Source organism: Haliotis rubra, unplaced genomic scaffold, assembly GCF_003918875.1.
Source record: "Haliotis rubra isolate DU_JTF1 unplaced genomic scaffold, ASM391887v1 Scf25, whole genome shotgun sequence".
NCBI lineage: Eukaryota > Metazoa > Mollusca > Gastropoda > Lepetellida > Haliotidae > Haliotis > Haliotis rubra.
In genome coordinates, this window is record NW_025766558.1 from 3,304,755 (window position 1) to 3,322,500 (window position 17,746).

General features: G+C 36.2%; 1 protein-coding gene across 1 annotated transcript; it reads right to left on the minus strand.

Moving 5' to 3' along the window:
* Positions 1–6,974: 6,974 nt before the first annotated feature.
* Positions 6,975–13,476, minus strand: LOC124279445 (tryptophan 2,3-dioxygenase-like). Its single transcript, XM_046715274.1, has 13 exons — positions 13,379–13,476; positions 11,466–11,542; positions 11,156–11,231; positions 10,812–10,879; positions 10,452–10,517; positions 10,092–10,153; positions 9,851–9,926; positions 9,482–9,601; positions 9,129–9,194; positions 8,943–8,985; positions 8,524–8,667; positions 8,202–8,301; positions 6,975–7,949 (listed from the first exon to the last, which is right to left on the minus strand). Exons 2-13 carry the CDS (start codon positions 11,520–11,522, stop codon positions 7,871–7,873), a joined length of 957 nt encoding a protein of 318 aa, XP_046571230.1. The 5' UTR covers positions 11,523–11,542; positions 13,379–13,476; the 3' UTR covers positions 6,975–7,870.
* Between the last annotated feature and the right edge of the window lie 4,270 nt (positions 13,477–17,746).

Genomic DNA, 17,746 nt, shown 5'->3' on the forward strand with positions numbered 1-17,746 from the left:
GAGATACCATGCCGCAGTGAAGCATGAATACCCCACTCAGACACATTATACTGACTCCGAGAAGACCAGTATTTGTTGTACCCCATTAATGCCGAGCACCAGGCAGAGACCAACAAGTACCATATTTTAACGTCTTTTGGTATAACGCGCACGGGGATCGAACCCGCGACCTTCCGCTCTCCGGGCGAACGCTCTAACCAGTACACCACGGAGGTGTTCGTTGTCGTAAATGGAGGGTGTTATTGATACAGCAGGACATGCACACATGATTTTATCCGTTTATAGATGTATCTGCCGGAAAAAGCTGTTATAGGGACTAATTCAGGACAGCCATCGTCCAAATATTTAAAAAGTCAAAAACTATGTAGTCAAGCCATGTGAGACTTTATTGTAATTATGTATATGACGCTATCTGTTTTCTATGTAATCCTTATCACTTCCGCATTGTACATTGACTTGTCAGGCAATTAATCACTGTATATGACATTTATAACCTTAACTGGTAATCCCCCTTGGCCGGGTCTGCCATCACAGTAATTGGTCAAGGAAGTGCTACTGTTTTTCTGTCTGTCCATTGTTGCGTCGTCGCTTGTCCATTGTTATCAAAAACTGTATATATATACTTCGTATGCTCACATCTATACGGTGAAGGAGTACGACTCTGGTATTCCGACTATCTGTGTAGGGACGACCACGAGCAGGATAATGCCGGGGCCTGAAACACTTTTTCGTCGTGGAAATGTTTACTACAAAAGTCATTTGTCTGCTTTTAAATATAACTTGAAATATTTTAGTTGGAATTATACTTCCTGTTCCCACTACATAATTGACATATATTCATGTGCACATTCCAGGAACCACGTTGAGGATGTGGTCATGCAAATATATTTATTAGCATGATCGATGGAGTTGTATAGAACTAAGTGCACATATTTCAAAGGAAACATAACGGAATAATATTTACAAATTATTAAACAGCAAAAGGCTGCGTAATGAGCGATCTGACATAATGAGCATCTCTGTTTTCACATCACAAATGGGGGTCGCACCCTAGAAACATGAACACACGACCACAACGTAAACTATATTGGACTCTTCTAAAACTTGAAACAAACAAGGAGAAAGTATATGAGTATCAGTGTTCTGTGCTGACAGCGTGGTGATCATTACACAACATCGACAACAATACCGATGTTGCAGGTGTTGTTCCATGACGCAGACAGCCAGTTCGCAGACACCTTAAAACAACAACATTTACAGTTCAGTGATACAGATTATCTACTACCTGTTACCTACACATTATAATGGAATAGTCCAAATAAAAACACAGGAACAAACTGAAGCTATATTATTTATTTTGAAAGATGGACGAAAAGACAGTAATTTGAATTTTTATTGCTGCAATATAAAAACAGTTTATTTTCATAAACATTTCGGTTTAACCTTCTAGTCTAACGGGAGTCGGCATCATCATATTGAAAACATTAGCTTAGCTATTAGAAATTGCGACACTGTTGTATCGTATAAATCAAATAAAGACAAATGTGAACCTAAATATTATTCATATGGAATAAGGAAGTTATATGTTTTGCACACAATATTAAGATATAATTATGACGAATGCACTTAATTACGATTTATTTAAAATAAATATTTAAAATATGACGCTTCATGTGAATGTGGCCATGGATGTGAGAATGTTTTTCATTACTTCCTTGAATGTCCATTGTATACTACTCAAAGACATAAACTGTTACAATCTTTAGAAAGTATTGTTAAAATTAGAACACTGATTGGTATTAATCGTATCTTACATGGCCATGCAGGTGTCTCATTTACCGCAAATCAGAAATATGTACATATCTATATCTCTCCAACAAAACGTTTTCTCAGTTAACTTCTGTTGTACATATGCTATTATTGGGAGGGGGCTTTTCTATCAATAAACACAATCAAACCTCTCAGTGACAAACCTGGTTTTATATTCGATAGTAATTGATAGTAAAATCAATTTTGCGAAGAGAAATCATTTATCATTTAATCACAACAAAGTTCTATTTACCCACAATCAAACTTCTCAGTAACGAACCTGTTTCAGGCTCACCCTGCTCTACTCACTAGACAGTGGACTGTTCCATTATACCCGTAGGTGTTACCCTAATTAACCTTCTAGTTCAGTGTCTGTCAATTGGGTGTCTGTCAAATGGGTGTCTGTCAATTGGGAGATAACCTTCTACTTGTAACAATTATAAAATTTACGTTGCTGAAGGAGAGCTTCACCCCTAAAACATAGTGAACCTCATCTCCTACAGCAGATGAGTGTCCTCTCAATAATCCTCGCCATCCATCGGTGTCAATGGGCAAATTATGATTTGATAACAAAATTTTAAAATCGCTAAATACATTTTTGATGGAAGTGCTACATTTGCTAATTCTGTCAGTTCTTTTAAGCGTTGGTAGTATTACCGTTTGGACTTAACAATATCTTCTCGCCACTTTTTATAACTAGGTATTTTATTTATCAATAATATCCCGAGTCTCGCCCCAATATAAAACATTGATTTGGTAGATTTGGCGGCGTCTCCTTGAAAGATCACAACTTTGGCTTGTGAGATATTTACATTAAGCTTCCATTTTTGCAGTATAGATGAATGGGATCCAATGTTTTTTTTCATAATCCGGACTGTGTAACTAAATACGGTTCAAGATCAGTTAAGAATATTGAAAGAAATATTGAAAAGAGCAGTGGTGGTACTTTATTGCCCTGTCTCACTGTGATCAATCCAAAATGGCTTAGTATTTTGATAGGGTTAGTAAGATCTCATGGATATTTAAAGAATGGTCGTATAATTACTGTCAGCCACATTTCAGGGATTACAACAGATGAAAACTCAAGATTGAAAAAATCCGAGTTCAACAAGGCAACTATCTATTATGTGATCATTCTCTACAAAGTCCAATCTTGAAGCCTTATTTAGGTTTCATTGTAGTTTGTATAATTTCTTCAGTCGTTCAACATTTTGCAATCGTATGATAGAGTTTCCTTTGTACATTCTTCTTCTTTTTTCAATTCAAAGATTTATGTTTTCAAGTTGTTGTTTTAAAAAAAATAATATATCCCACCTCCCCCAGTGAATTAAGACATTTAGAAAAGGTTGAAATGAGGAAACGACGCTTGACCGACATCTGATATTATACCTCTTGTTGATACATTTTGATCGATTTCCGGTACTGCACGACATTCAATTTCGCGGAATTCTATATTCTCGGGGAACGCAGTGTGAGGCCGAACCACCATCAGACATACTCTAGATATAGCCTATGACAAGATCGGAATAGTAGGTTTATGTGTTATGCAACAATGACGAAAATGGAATAATAGATATACATGTGTATGTCACATCTGTGGGTGTACAGGTTCCTTTTAAATTTTGTTCTCCGTCGAAAAACAACTTTTTACAGACTCTGGTCATGGATGACCATGACAATCACCAACAGTTTCGTTGTATGTGGATCGGTAACGTTTCATCACGTAATTACTGCCTTTATCTACAACACTTGACCCATGTGGTCAGACCAAGCGACCTGTCCAGATCATCGACAGCGGGATTGCACCGGCTATTCTGGACTCCATGTAGGGCTTTAGCATTGCAGGGATGGTTAGGCTGTAGTAGGTTCAGGGACTGTGAGACAAGGGACTTGACGTCGGCCACCACGGAAGAATGACTTCGTCGACAGTTCAATTCTGTTAATTTCCGAAAACCACCAGCGATAGTACAAGAGTTTACGTATTCAACACACAACATGCATTCAGTACACACAGATGACAACGTACTTAAGTGATTCAGACACTTTAACGTAACAATGTATTTAAATGTGCAGTGATCTGGACAGATGTTTCAAAGTGGATATATTTTCATAAAATTTTAAGTCTTTTCTGCATGTTGGGTTACTTGTAACAATTATAAAATTTACGTTGCTGAAGGAGAGCTTCACACCGAAAAGATGGTGAACCTCATCTCCTACAGCAGATGAGTGTCCTCTCAATAATCCTCGCCATCCATCGGTGTCAATGGGCAAATTATGATTTGATAACAAAATTTTAAAATCGCTAAATACATTTTGATGGAAGTGCTACATTTTCTAATTCTGTCAGTTCTTTTAAGCGTTGGTAGTATTACCGTTTGGACTTAAGCAATATCTTCTCGCCACTTTTTATAACTAGGTATTTTATTTATCAATAATATCCCGAGTCTCGCCCCAATATAAAACGCTGATCTTTGGTAGATTTGGCGGCGTCTCCTTGAAAGATCACAACTTTGGCTTGTGAGATATTTACATTAAGCTTCCATTTTTGCAGTATAGATGAATGGGATCCAATGTTTTTTTTCTAAATCCGGACTGTGTAACTAAATACGGTTCATGTCAGTTAAGAATATTGAAAGAAATATTGAAAAGAGCAATGGTGGTACTTTATTGCCCTGTCTCACTGTGATCAATCCAAAATGGCTTAGTATTTTGATAGGGTTAGTAAGATCTCATGTATATTTAAAGAATGGTCGTATAATTACTGTCAGCCACATCTCAGGGATAACAACAGATGAAAACTCAAGATTGATAAAATCCGAGTTCAACAAGGCAACTATCTATTATGTGATTATTCTCTACAAAGTCCAATCTTGAAGCCTTATTTAGGTTTCATTGTAGTTTGTATAATTTCCTCAGTCGTTCAACATTTTACAATCGTATGATAGAGTTTCCTTTGTACATTCTTCTTCTTTTTCAATTCAAAGATTTTGTTTTCAAGTTGTTGTTTTTTCAAAAAAAAATATAGACGGCTTTAATGTCATAAGTTATCAGATGGTTTCTGAGTCTTTTTTATTTAGGATCTACCAAAATTCTTTGGGTGAGTTGTAAAGGTTTTCACGAAATATCTTAAAGTATTTAAATTTTCATTTTATTTATATCCATACATTTTATGAATTTGATTCTTGGCAAGTTATTAACATCTGTCTTAAATTCAAAACGCCGTAATATCTTATGAAATCATTTTTTGGGGGGTCGTTTACATTATATTCCGAACCGGGTTTATCTTTTTCACGTTGTCTATATTTCACGGTAGTGTTTCAGACGCGGAATGTTTCCCCTCAACAGGCAGGTCTGTAGACAGACTTCGAGCACAGCCGTCATGAGAGGATTTATCTGTTCAACTTTTATAATTTCCAAGTATCTATCCAATTTATCGAGGTTGTTGTTTATAGGTTTGTTGCTGTCATATGGGTTTTGCGTGGTTGGATTTTTACCTGGATTACTTGAATACATACAACGCCACTCAATATGAAGGGAGTGGATAATGGAGAGGTGGGACCTCGATCACATCAAAAGTCCGTTGAGGGCTGAAGACACGTTTGCGAAACTGTATCGTAGTCGATAACACTTTCGACTTTGCACGGTGTTGTGCCTATCATTCTATCATTTCCTGGCAGCCATTGCCAATACACATGTTTACATCTTCACAGTGTTCGATACGTTCTATGCTAAAGTTATTTCTTGTTTTGTGAAGCCCTCACTCAAGGCAGTGCAAACTCAGAACAGATTCCTGATTAAGTTCTAATCTCATTTGATTAAAATCGAGTTAAACTTCGTGTAATATTTCGTAAAAACACACAAGTTATTTGTTACATTAAAGTGTACAAAAAAGGGTGACATAGTCACTTTTTAAAATGTTTTTTATTACCGATTGCTCGGTTTCATAAACCGTATCATTTGTAATATATTTTGATCCTTCTGGTGGGATATAAAAGGTTCCTAAATATAGGTTCTGATATGAGTTAAATACAGGTTTACGTATTATATTAGTCCAAAGAATGTACTCATGTTTCTTTGTTATCGATGTTTTATCTCAGTATTTACTTTTAAATGCTACACCTACACTGTATGTTCTCATTACACTGCCATCCCTGTTTTGTAGGAAAATCCGGATATATACTGAGAGAAACAAATAAAGAAACACAGGAAAATTCAAGTGTTCCTTTACCTTTTTACAGTTTTCATCACCAGCTGTGAATACCGCGGTGGGATGAAATCTGAGAATAAATAAAGGAACACTGCCATGTAATTTGAGCAAATACATTGACAATTGTTATTTTAGCGTCGGTGATGTCCGTGTGGTTATCTGAATCCCTGTAGCAAACATGTTGTCAAATGCAATGTTCAAATTTATATTTGTTCCATTTGATTTTGTTGATATATTAACATTCCTTTGAGGAATATCCCCATCATCAGCATCAGTTTACTGGGCTTCCCTGTGATAGAAGCACTGTATTTAGAAATTGCAACATACCAATGTCGGTGCTACATCTATACCCATGATGATCCGGGTTAGAATTGGTCTTCAGTAACCCATGCTTGTCGTAAGGGGCGACAACGGGATCAGGTGGTCAGGCTCGCTGACTTGGTTGACACATGTCATCGTATCCCAATTGCGTAGGCCGATGCTCATGTTGATGATCACTGGATTGTCTTGTCCAGACTCGATTATTTACAGACCGCCGCCATACAGCTGGAATATTGCTGAGTGCGGCGTAAAGGTAAACTCATTCACTCACTACATCTATTGTAGGTTCTGCCGACCATGGCATCTCTGAGGGCCCCTGTTGATTCCCACGAATGTCTATAGCCTGTAGGGCCCTAACGAGATGTCGACGACGACAAATCGTCATCCAACGTCCTACGTGTGTGTAGATGACTGGACGAACCTTCGCACCGTCCCTTTCCCACCCTTGTCTGCGGTCTGTTTACCTTTGCCCATTGTCTTTCAGCAGATCATGCCAATAAGGACATATTAACACAAACAAACAAATAATCCCATTCTTTTTGTTTGTTCATTGGTAGCAAATAACAAACCGACAACGCGTCGTACAATATGTTTACTAAACTGTACGTCTTGGTGAGCAAAGAATATAACACATCTATATATTTATGTAGTGTAATTTATTTCAGATTAAAACGAATAGAAAAACCCAAACCTCGTTATGTACACTAAAGACAAAACATGTTCCAAAGCCTACTTGATAGTTCGTCATAACAAAGCTTTATTGCTAATGTTAACAATTAATCTTTATCCAACCTTATCCAAGACCACGTTAAGACTTGCAGTTTGTGGTTACAGTTTTAGAAACGCCTTAGACCTCCAAACGCTTGGATGTAAAACTGAACATTATGCAATCCCCTCTCTACCTATGTCTACACTTATTGAACAATCTACTTAAATAATTTAAATTCATAGGCAAATTCAAATTTTCGAAATGTATGGTTATGCACTCACTACTACGTCTTTGTTTGTTGCAACTATGATCAAAATTCAAACAATGTATTCTATTGCATAAAATGATATGATATCAGTACAGCACCTAACGGCACGTGAACCATCTGAAATAAATCTACAATTTCTTTCATCTTTCCATACTCCCATAACAAATTCTGGTAGATTTGAACTGAATTATGTTATAAGCTCTCGCATATATACATGCATGCATATTGTGCACATCAAGTTGAAAATAATTCATGTATAAACCCACCATTATAAATACTAAAACCAGACTATATATGTTGGTTATGCTTGACAACTGACCACCACAGTATACTTGTGTAATAAATTCGTATACATCTTGACAATATTTTGTGATATGCTTTCTCATACAGAGATGGGTATTAAAATAAGCGTTGTCTTGTCTTATGATTCTTAGTTTTACTTGACAAATATATGTATTTGAATTCAATTAGGATGAGCAATGTCCAGGTTAAAACAGGTTGGTCCAGCCTTGGGTCATCAGCATCACATCATGTCGGATCCGATTTCTGGGTTGCTCTAGCATTTCTTGATTTCCTCTCGTGGTCTCAAGTAGGTGGCCAGGTTGAAGAGGTCCCGGAAAACTTTGTAGTTGTCACTATGATAACATGATCAACACATTACAGAGTATCATACGGGCAAGGTATTTGTATGCATTATTGTCAACATCCAATTTCAATTATTCCTTTCAAGTTGTATTTTACATTAGACAAAAACTAAACGAACAAAATTAAACACACAGATATTTTAATCATCTGTTACAAGAGCTTTAAGTCTGTGTTTAATGACTTTGCGAGGTTGTACTTTTATTCTTCGATTTTAAGTTGAAAAAAGGAGTATGTTGTCTTACTTGTAGGTTTCTCTCAAGTACTTATAGCCGGAAGTGCCTTCTGTGCCCCCAGTGCCCTGCTTCTGGCCAATCATCCTGTGTACCATGTGGATGTGGGTGCCTAAATTTGAAGGAAATGAAAGGCAGAGGTGTCAGTTGATCTTGGAATTCAATTTCTAACTATATGCCACACAGGGGTAAATCATAAGAAGGTAAGGGGGAATATATTGAAAGTTAAAATATTTTAGATACTTGCTCAGCAAACGCAGCTCAAACAATTGGTTATTGATGTAAAGTGAAAACAGTAGGTTCACATTATTTCAGTCAGTGTATTGGTACATACTCCGCCACTTCATGAGGGCGACATCTATGTCCATCAGCAGTGTGAGGACCTGGTACGGCAGCTGGAATTTAGGTTGGTCCTGGTGCAGCATGATGAACAGGGCTCCTTGCAGCGACTGACGACCCATTTGCCAGAAATCTTTCTCTGCAGATAGAAATGTACCAGTTTGATTCTACGCATTAAAGATCACCATTACCCTTACAGCGTTGTCATGACGACGTTGAATCAGTGTTATGAGAATAAGGTGAGTGGATGTGTTAATATGGTGTTAGGCATCTATTAGAAATATTCCAGCAATATCACGATTGGAACACATAAAATGCTTTACATAATATCGTAATCAAGTTGGGAATCGAACACGGCCATTCGGCGTGACAAGCAAACACCTGAAACACATAAATGACACAACAGGAGATTACCTGCATACTTGTTTTCGACAAGCAGCCATTCCAGGTCATCCTTCTGTGCACATGAAAAGGAAAGATCGTGCATAATTTTGTGTTGATCGACAAGCATTGAAATGTTGACATATATCTTTCGCAAAGAAAAATATTTTGTTATTCATAGGTATTATTGGCAATGTTATGCTGAATGTGAAGATTTACCTGGTATTTGCTGTAACTTTTCCAAAACTGCTTGTCGTCTATTCCCGGTGTTTCAGCAAGCCAGCTCTGCATCACCAACGGTATGTTTATTACTAGACCATAGTTTGTTTTCCATACATACTCTATTTGACCACATACACGAAAAATCATACATATATACATAATACGAACATAAATGTGTAACGCAATAGTCTGATCTGTCTTCTTTCAATGTTCATCTGGACCTATAGCAAAAGGTATTTGTTGAGCATTGCATAAGATTAATCGACATTTTTCTCATCTCATCAACAAACGCGACAACCCCAGCCTCTCCTGAAACACGATAACATTATAAACAATACCAAAATCCTTACCTCCACAACATCTAGGAGTGTGACTCCATCAGGTTCTTCTGGGTATTCCATGAGAGTGTTCTTGTCTTTTTCGTCAATCTTGTCTTTATAGTCTTTACCCTCGTACTTTTCTCGTTCATCCTTGCAAAGCAGAAATTTAAGAAAATACTTTATTTAACATTTGAAGTCGTAAGTAACAGGGGCACATGGAATCAAAGTATGTTGTACTTGAATCATACGGGATGCCAAGGAAGGATGGAGTTATGAATATCTTACTCAAATGTAGTTGCATCAACTCCAGTCATGTTACAGTTTTAGATTTTATGGCATAATGATGAATCTTATAGGTATATCGTTATAGAAGATGTAGTTAAAAGGGTTATATCATACGTCTTTGATTCCAAGAAGCTTCTCGATCTTCCGAAACTGGAGACTTTGGAAGCCAGATCCCCCGGTCAGATGGTCCCTGAAACACAATTACAACTCAATAAGAGACGTTCGGGCGTATGTAGTAAAACAATACACTATGGGTTTTCTCCTTTACAGAAGAACTGATAAGTAAGTTTATACTCATATATATATATATATATAAATGAACGTGCAGACAGGATAATACACATCGTTATCCCACCTGAAGTCAACGAAGTTCAACGGTGGCATCGTCTCCAGGATATGGAAGTGCTCTACAACCAGCTGAAACCATACGAGATGAATTTAGAATATTGAGCAAACGATATAAGGTTCCTTAACCTGGTTTTGATTAACGTATGTTTTATAAATACTGTATCTTCTTACAGTATATAGTATATAGTTCAGCTTAAAGCTGAATACAGTACATACACACTCCATTGAGAACAGCACATGCCCCTGCAGGCGTGATACAATACACGAGATATATAAAGAGGATATGTTATCAGGGTCCTTAAGCACGTTATAGTTAATCGATGTTTTGTAGATTCGGTAATCTTCTCGCTACCAGTTAAAGCCTCACCTTCAACACGAGCACAACCCTCTGCAGGCGGTTGACCACAGTGTGTAATGGGATTTCATCCCACCTCTAAAACATAAAGGTTCAGTTTCACATGTGGTATGTGGTGTACCTAATTGTCACATTATCAGAGATTACTACATTCCAGGTTGTATACAACGATTAAAATGGCAGTAAGGTATTGGAAACCTAATGACGTAGAAATATATGTAAAGCACAAATGATTATTTATCTACATGTTCAACAAGAAGAGGAACACCCAAGTGGTATCTGTAAGGTAAAAACACCGGGTGTCAGTGAAACGTCACTAAACATACGTGTGTTCATCAATTCGTGACTGATAATTGAAGAGATAAAGCGTACCTTCCCGTGAAAAAGCTTTCTGACAGAATCGACGTCATGAAGAACTTGCTTGAACCAGAGCTCGAAGGCTTAAATTAGAAAACGGGTTACTGTAATATTGTTATAGAAAATTGACATGAAAACTTTAGAAAATAACTAATAATGTAAATAAAAAACATCTGATAAAGAACTTAGATACGACACACAAGATGACAAGACGCGAAGATTCAATACTATACTGTAGTACAGTGCATGTTATGGTTGTGATACCCTATGATAGGGTCAAGATACCCTACGCTTTACCTGATGATGATGATGATGATGATGATGATGATGATGATGATTAATCATATTAATCCAAATACCTTGATGAACAATGATGAACAAGTGTTCATCATGGACCGGAGATATTGTCTTTTGGGTACCCAACAAAGCCGTGACCTGCAATATAGAAATAAGAAACATGTTAACAATCAAATTTTAGTTTTACGCAAAGACAGTGAAGTTTTGACCAGACCCGCAAATGAGGAACTACTTTATCCCAATGGCAAGTAAATATAAAAGAGAAATGTGCGTTTAAAGGCAAGAACAAATTTGAGATTGTTTCGTTGTTAAGAAAAATGTTCAATGTCTTGTAATCCGATATCTACTGATGCCATGTTAAGACGTGGTCACCTGTAAGTAAGAGTCATACGTCAGCTTGGGGATCTCGGGTTCGGGGTTCTCCGCCATTGCTGCTTCCGTTCAGAGCTCTGTGATTGAGGACAAAGACATGAAATAATAGAACACATCCATTCATAGTGAAGAGACATTGCAAAGTACGAATGAAGCATTCCTGTTTTATTCGTCTTTAAGTGGCATTTAGAAACTGGTATGAAGAAGGGGGACATATATGCTACAAACAAAAAGTATGGGAACACCCTAAAATTTGATAGTCATATATAAACTTAAACGTGGTGAGGTCATTTATACTACCAAGTAAATGCAACTTTGTGTGTGCTTAATGAGCACTTTAAACGCCCAGACACAACTGCCTAGTGCATGTGAAAGTCTGTCTCCCACATGCACTAGGGTGTTGGGTTTGGGCGTTTTAATCAAACATGGTGCTAGTGTGTTTCAGCACACTTGTTTCTCGCTGTTTTTGACAATGTTTCATTTCACTCAAGCTCAACGAATATTGAATCCCTGCGTCACTGCATGTTCTAACATGTCGTTTAAAGTGACCATTAAACACACACAAAGTTGCATTTACCTTAGAGTATAAATTACCTCACCACGTTTAAGTTTATTTTTGACTATCAAATTCTAGGGTGTTGTCAATCCATAACATTTGTTTCTCTTGAACTTCCGCTGAGAATCTAAAGTGGCGACAACCAAATGATGTGACGTGTATATGCAGAGTGTCTTGTGACAAACAGTGGAATAATTTACAGGTAAATGATAACAACTAGCACATAAATGGACGAGACCAGATGGCAAATCGAAAAACAAATAGTGGAGTTCATGAAGCCAATATACAATCGGAATAAAATAAGCTGATTGAAAACTGAATATCACTTGATTAACTATTCCCAAGCAAACAAGTAGTTCCTGTTTGCTGAACAGAAAATATTTTATTTAAAGACAAACTTTAACTGTTTAACTTTGTTGACAAACATGTTGGCCTAACATCGTACTAACATGCATTGAATCGAAATCTAAACCAACAGCGTTAAGGGAGATCTTCTGGTGGATGGATTACTCAATGCAGATTTTAAGATGACGTCATTTCCATAACAAACAAACGTTTTTCATAAAGTAATTAATAGAGGCTTTAGATCAATGTGCGTCAGTTGTTTGAATTATTGACTCAGTGTTTTTGCATATGTGTCACAAAACATATTGGTGTCTCGCCTGAACGTGTATGTGAAGTCTAGTAATTGATTCAATAGTATAGTATGGTACAATTAGTATTCCATGTCTATAAAGTGCAATGCCTACTACTTACATTGTGGGAAACTATGTGACGGCGATTCGACTGGGTCAGCGTAAAAGCCCGCACCACTCTACTAGTGGTATATTTTTAAATGGGTCGAGCCTGACCCGAGTTTGATCACATTTTCCAAAACATCGTTTTGATTCTTTATAAACTCCATGCTTAACATAAACTCATGCTTGTCGTAATCAGATAAATACCGGACGTCATTGATCGGTAAATAGAAATCGTGAGAATAATCGCAAATTTAAAAAATGAATTTGTAGTAATTTTCTAAAGTTCTAATGTTTTACCTTATAACAATACCCATATATCAAATAAAAAGACAAAAATCCTTGCATAAAAGTGATTGTTGTTCAAACTTCCAAACATATTACATTTTTTCCTCAAATTATAGACCACGTTCAAACTAATCTAATGTCCCTATATTAGTAATGTTAAATAAGATATTATAAAATAAGTGTCAAAGACAAACAGATGAACATGTAAATTAAACATATAAAGTAACACATACATAACATTTATGCTTATTCATTTTGGTTCGATAACATATAACGTTTAAACGTAGTGTTAGTTCATTTTTTCAAAGAAAGAGTAAAAGAGTCGGTCTTACCAGCCATGTAGTTCCGCCTTGATTAAGCCTGTTCCACCCCGCCGTGTGTTATATGCAGCCTTGGTGCAATCATGTGGTGCCTACTTTCTGTTCCAATCGTTCATCTTGTTCAGGACTGGCGGATATTTATAGTGATGATGACTATATTACTTCATTTGAAATGTTAAGAAGAAAATGTTCAGTACAAAGGCAACAGGCCCAAGTACAAAATGAAGATTTATACACACAAGGTGGTTAAGTTCACAACAGCATCAACGTTGAAAATATGTACATTTACAGTAATGAGAAACATAACATGAATGCTTCGTTAATAAAGTTTGCATAAAGAGCTACAAATTTAGGGTTGGACTTTTGAATCATTATTTACATATTCAATATTTATCAAATATTATATACTTATTATATACTGGACATTCTAACATAAAATGAAACCTATCTTCTAAGATATTCTTACAAAATGGACAAAATCTTGATGTTCCGGATTTTCTACCTGTATTCCTCATTATTTTTTATTCATCTGACCTTAAAACAGATACATATCTTCTTAAATCTTTATTATGTATTGTCAATAGGTATGATTCCATTTGAAAAGTTATTTTATTGGTAGAGTAGAAATCTAAATTAGAGTGGTAATTTTACATGTAAAGAATAGAGTATTAAAATCGTTCACCCTTTGCGAGAATTGTGAAATAAATAAATCACTGTTTACAACATTCTGGAAATTCCATGCATAATTAAAACCATAGGTATAGGTTAATCATGTAATATTTGTACCGAAACAGGTTTCATGTTAAACTATGTAATCATCACCTGTACTAGATGTGAAAAATGACAAGACAGCCTCTGTGGAAATACAAATTGTGATCATACCAAGCGTTCGCAAAATGACAAATGAAATCTTCACTGCCCAACAGGCGACAACAGCCTTTCACCATAAAATCTTTTGAAGACTTTACTGAGAAGTTGTAACCGTGATCGAATAACTTTCTAGCTAGGGTCATGATATAAATATTAAGCAGACTCGTCTGTATCACAAAAGCTGTGAAATGCCGACACCATGTACTACGGTTGCTGGAATAGTAATCGAAAGATGATTGTTGGAAAGCTGAAATCGCCCTTCTTGTTATACAGACTTGTCGATAGTGTTCTGTCACTGTAAATATTTATGCATAGATCTTAACACGAAACAGATGAGTCTTGCTCACCTCATTTCATTTCTAGATGTAAATCAGCGGATTGAGTGAGTTTTACTCCCCGTTTAATAATATCCCAACAATATCACGACGTAGGACACCAGAAATAGGCTTCACACGCGGTACTCATGTGGGGAATCAAACTAACTTCTTCGGTCACCAGAATACCCCACCGCCCGTAAATCAGCAGAAGGGAATTGAGTGTTTGACCTTTAGTGAATAACATCAGATAACATTATTTGCCGAAACTACTTTGTTATGATTTTGACTCTGCCTAAGTACAGCATATGAAATTAGAAGCGACAAACCCTTTCCACGTCCGTAAGAAATCTCTGTTAAAAGCAGAGTCGATTGTATAATTGTGACGAAATCATGACTTTCACAAACCTGTTTTCCTTGAGGAAGTCGTGCATTTCAACATTTTTTCTCAGGAAACAGGATTTCATCAACAACACATGTTGTAATAATGTTGCACAGAAACGTCATAGGAAAAATTAAGTGCGTTTGTGTAGTTCGTACAATGAATAAATATCTTTTATGCCATGCCACCAATTGTTTAGGAGCAGCTTGTTGTTATCAGCAATCTGTTAATCTGTATATGAACAGAATTATATTTCTGTCAAAACTTGAATGAACAAATCAATTTTTTCCAGAATAGCCTTGTCTCACAAAGCCATTCTTTGTTTACGAAATGTTTCCTTGTTCATGAAATTCACTTCATAGCATATTGTAATGTTCTGTTTCTATTTTCTGCACGCTGTGAATTTCACTGCCAAACTGTTCGGTATCCACCATTTCTGATGTGTCGCCGCTTTCCAAGAAGGCTATTGTCTACCCACGAGTACAAGGTCACCATGACACGTCTTGCTAGTTCAGGAAGTTTTGAAAGAGGGCTCGAATTCCACTCTGGAGAGCTTGTTGATATCAATAAAATAGTCACAGGCCTCGATATATCAATTGGCCTACACGAGTTTTAGATGCATTACAGATTACTTGAACATTGACCAACTCGAAGTCACGGTTGAATCACAGCTTATTATGTATGTGTATATGTGAAGCGTATTGTAAAACTTGTGTGACTTCTGTTATGTACTGTGAAACACTATTTCAACAGTTCTACATTGTGCAAGTGGATTGTCAGTGAGGGCCAGTGCCATGCTATATATCGTTAGGACCTCATAAAATGCAAAGTGCATGTAGAACGTGCGAATTGGGAGTATTGTTATGTTCATCGGTTTCTATGCCTTTGGAATTCCAGTAATGCATTCATACACAATATTAAGTCACGCTATGGACTAATGTCACGTAAGAACCTGTTTTGCCTCATTAACGACCATGTATGGTACATGTTGTACCTCGCCGCTGCAACCACTACAGGAACGTTACAGGGAAATTGTAGTCTATTCACTATTGCCAGGCCGTTATGACACGTCATGCTATTTCAGGGAGTATGAAATACAAGTTTTCTAAAGTGAGTGTTCACATCAGTTCAATGTAATCGATTCACATGGCGTATTCCCTAATCGTTTGTAAAAAAATTGGGGATAACACGAATTTGTGCATACAGATAAATATAAATATATATAAAAGTTAAACATACACAGGCCTTGATGAACAACGGATGTATCAATTTGCCTGGACAAGTTTTAGATGCTAACTAAAAATCTGATACCAAACAATGACAACGTGGTCCCGACGGGACCTGACACCATTTGGCAGATTTTACCTTCCCTAAACCATCTATTTACCACGCTTCTTAATCCAAAAATGAATATATGATCTACAAAGAAGATGCTTTAGGTTTGTGTGGAAGACACTGCAAGACAGACAGATGAAAATGATGGACTTATTGTACCCATCAGTTTGGAAACAATACAGATCTCTTGGGTAAGAAGAACATATACAAGCGATACAAATATATATGCACTGATAGCTATTAACATTACAACGGAAACTTTGTTTCCAACCGAGATTGGAAATACTAACTATTATTTTTCACAAAATACCTAATACTCTTTGGCTTGATGTCTATGAAGCATGGGCAAAATTACAATCACAACAAGAGCACGATATGACAGATACACCAAAACAGCTTATATGGGCAAATGACAATAGAACTATTGCTGAGAAATCCTATAATATACTGACAATATTTAAAAACAAATTTAAATTCATCAATGCTTGACTCAAGAGTGACTGTACTTTAGTCTGGCGAATTTACAACTGAATACAAAGAAAAGACAAACTTGTAGATTCTGCAGGACTTATCAATGTAATTAAATCGTTCATCCATTGCAAGAAATAAATAAATAATAAAATAATTAAAAACACCCAACTCCAAATAAGGTAGACAACCATTTATTCCATGCAATTTGAATATCTTGTACAGGGAAAAATGGGATGCAAAATATTATCAAGTGCACTATCTAAATTAATACATACTTCTCACGGAAAACTACGCAATCAAATATAATGGGAACGAGACATAAACGAAATTAGATTAAAAGTCCAGTGGAAAATTTATAACTAAATACCCATTAGAGCAACCCTTAATACGCAATTTCGATGGCTACAATTTAAAATTATCTAGAGAATTCTGACAATAAAAAATACCTATTAAACTACAATATTATGTCACATTCATTGTGCTCTTTTTGCGATACGGAATCTGAAACCAATATGCATATGTTATATGAGTGCAAACATATTAAAACGTTGTGGAAGCAATTAACAAATTGGATAGACACTGTAACTGGCACAAAATTAGAACTGAATAAAAACACATTATTTTTGGATATAAAGAAAGAAGAAATGATGAAATCTGATTTTCATCTCCACAAAACAATTCATCTATGCAAAAGAGATGTTTAAAATCTACCCCTAACATAAACTGACTAAGGCGCCATCTAAATATCTTATATCAGGTAAATAAATGTGCAACATATTCAAGATGTCAATACACGAGGTTTTGGTCTTTTTGGTCTTCATGTTACAACTTCTTCAAATGAAAAGTTATTTTTAAATTCTTGGTCGCCATGTAAAAACTTCTTCACATGAAAGAACATACTTAATGTATTTCATTCGATGTTCGCTCAATGTACAAATGAAACTAGTATCATATATATTATATACACTATTGTCAAATATACATGTACAAGTATCTCTAATTATTCAT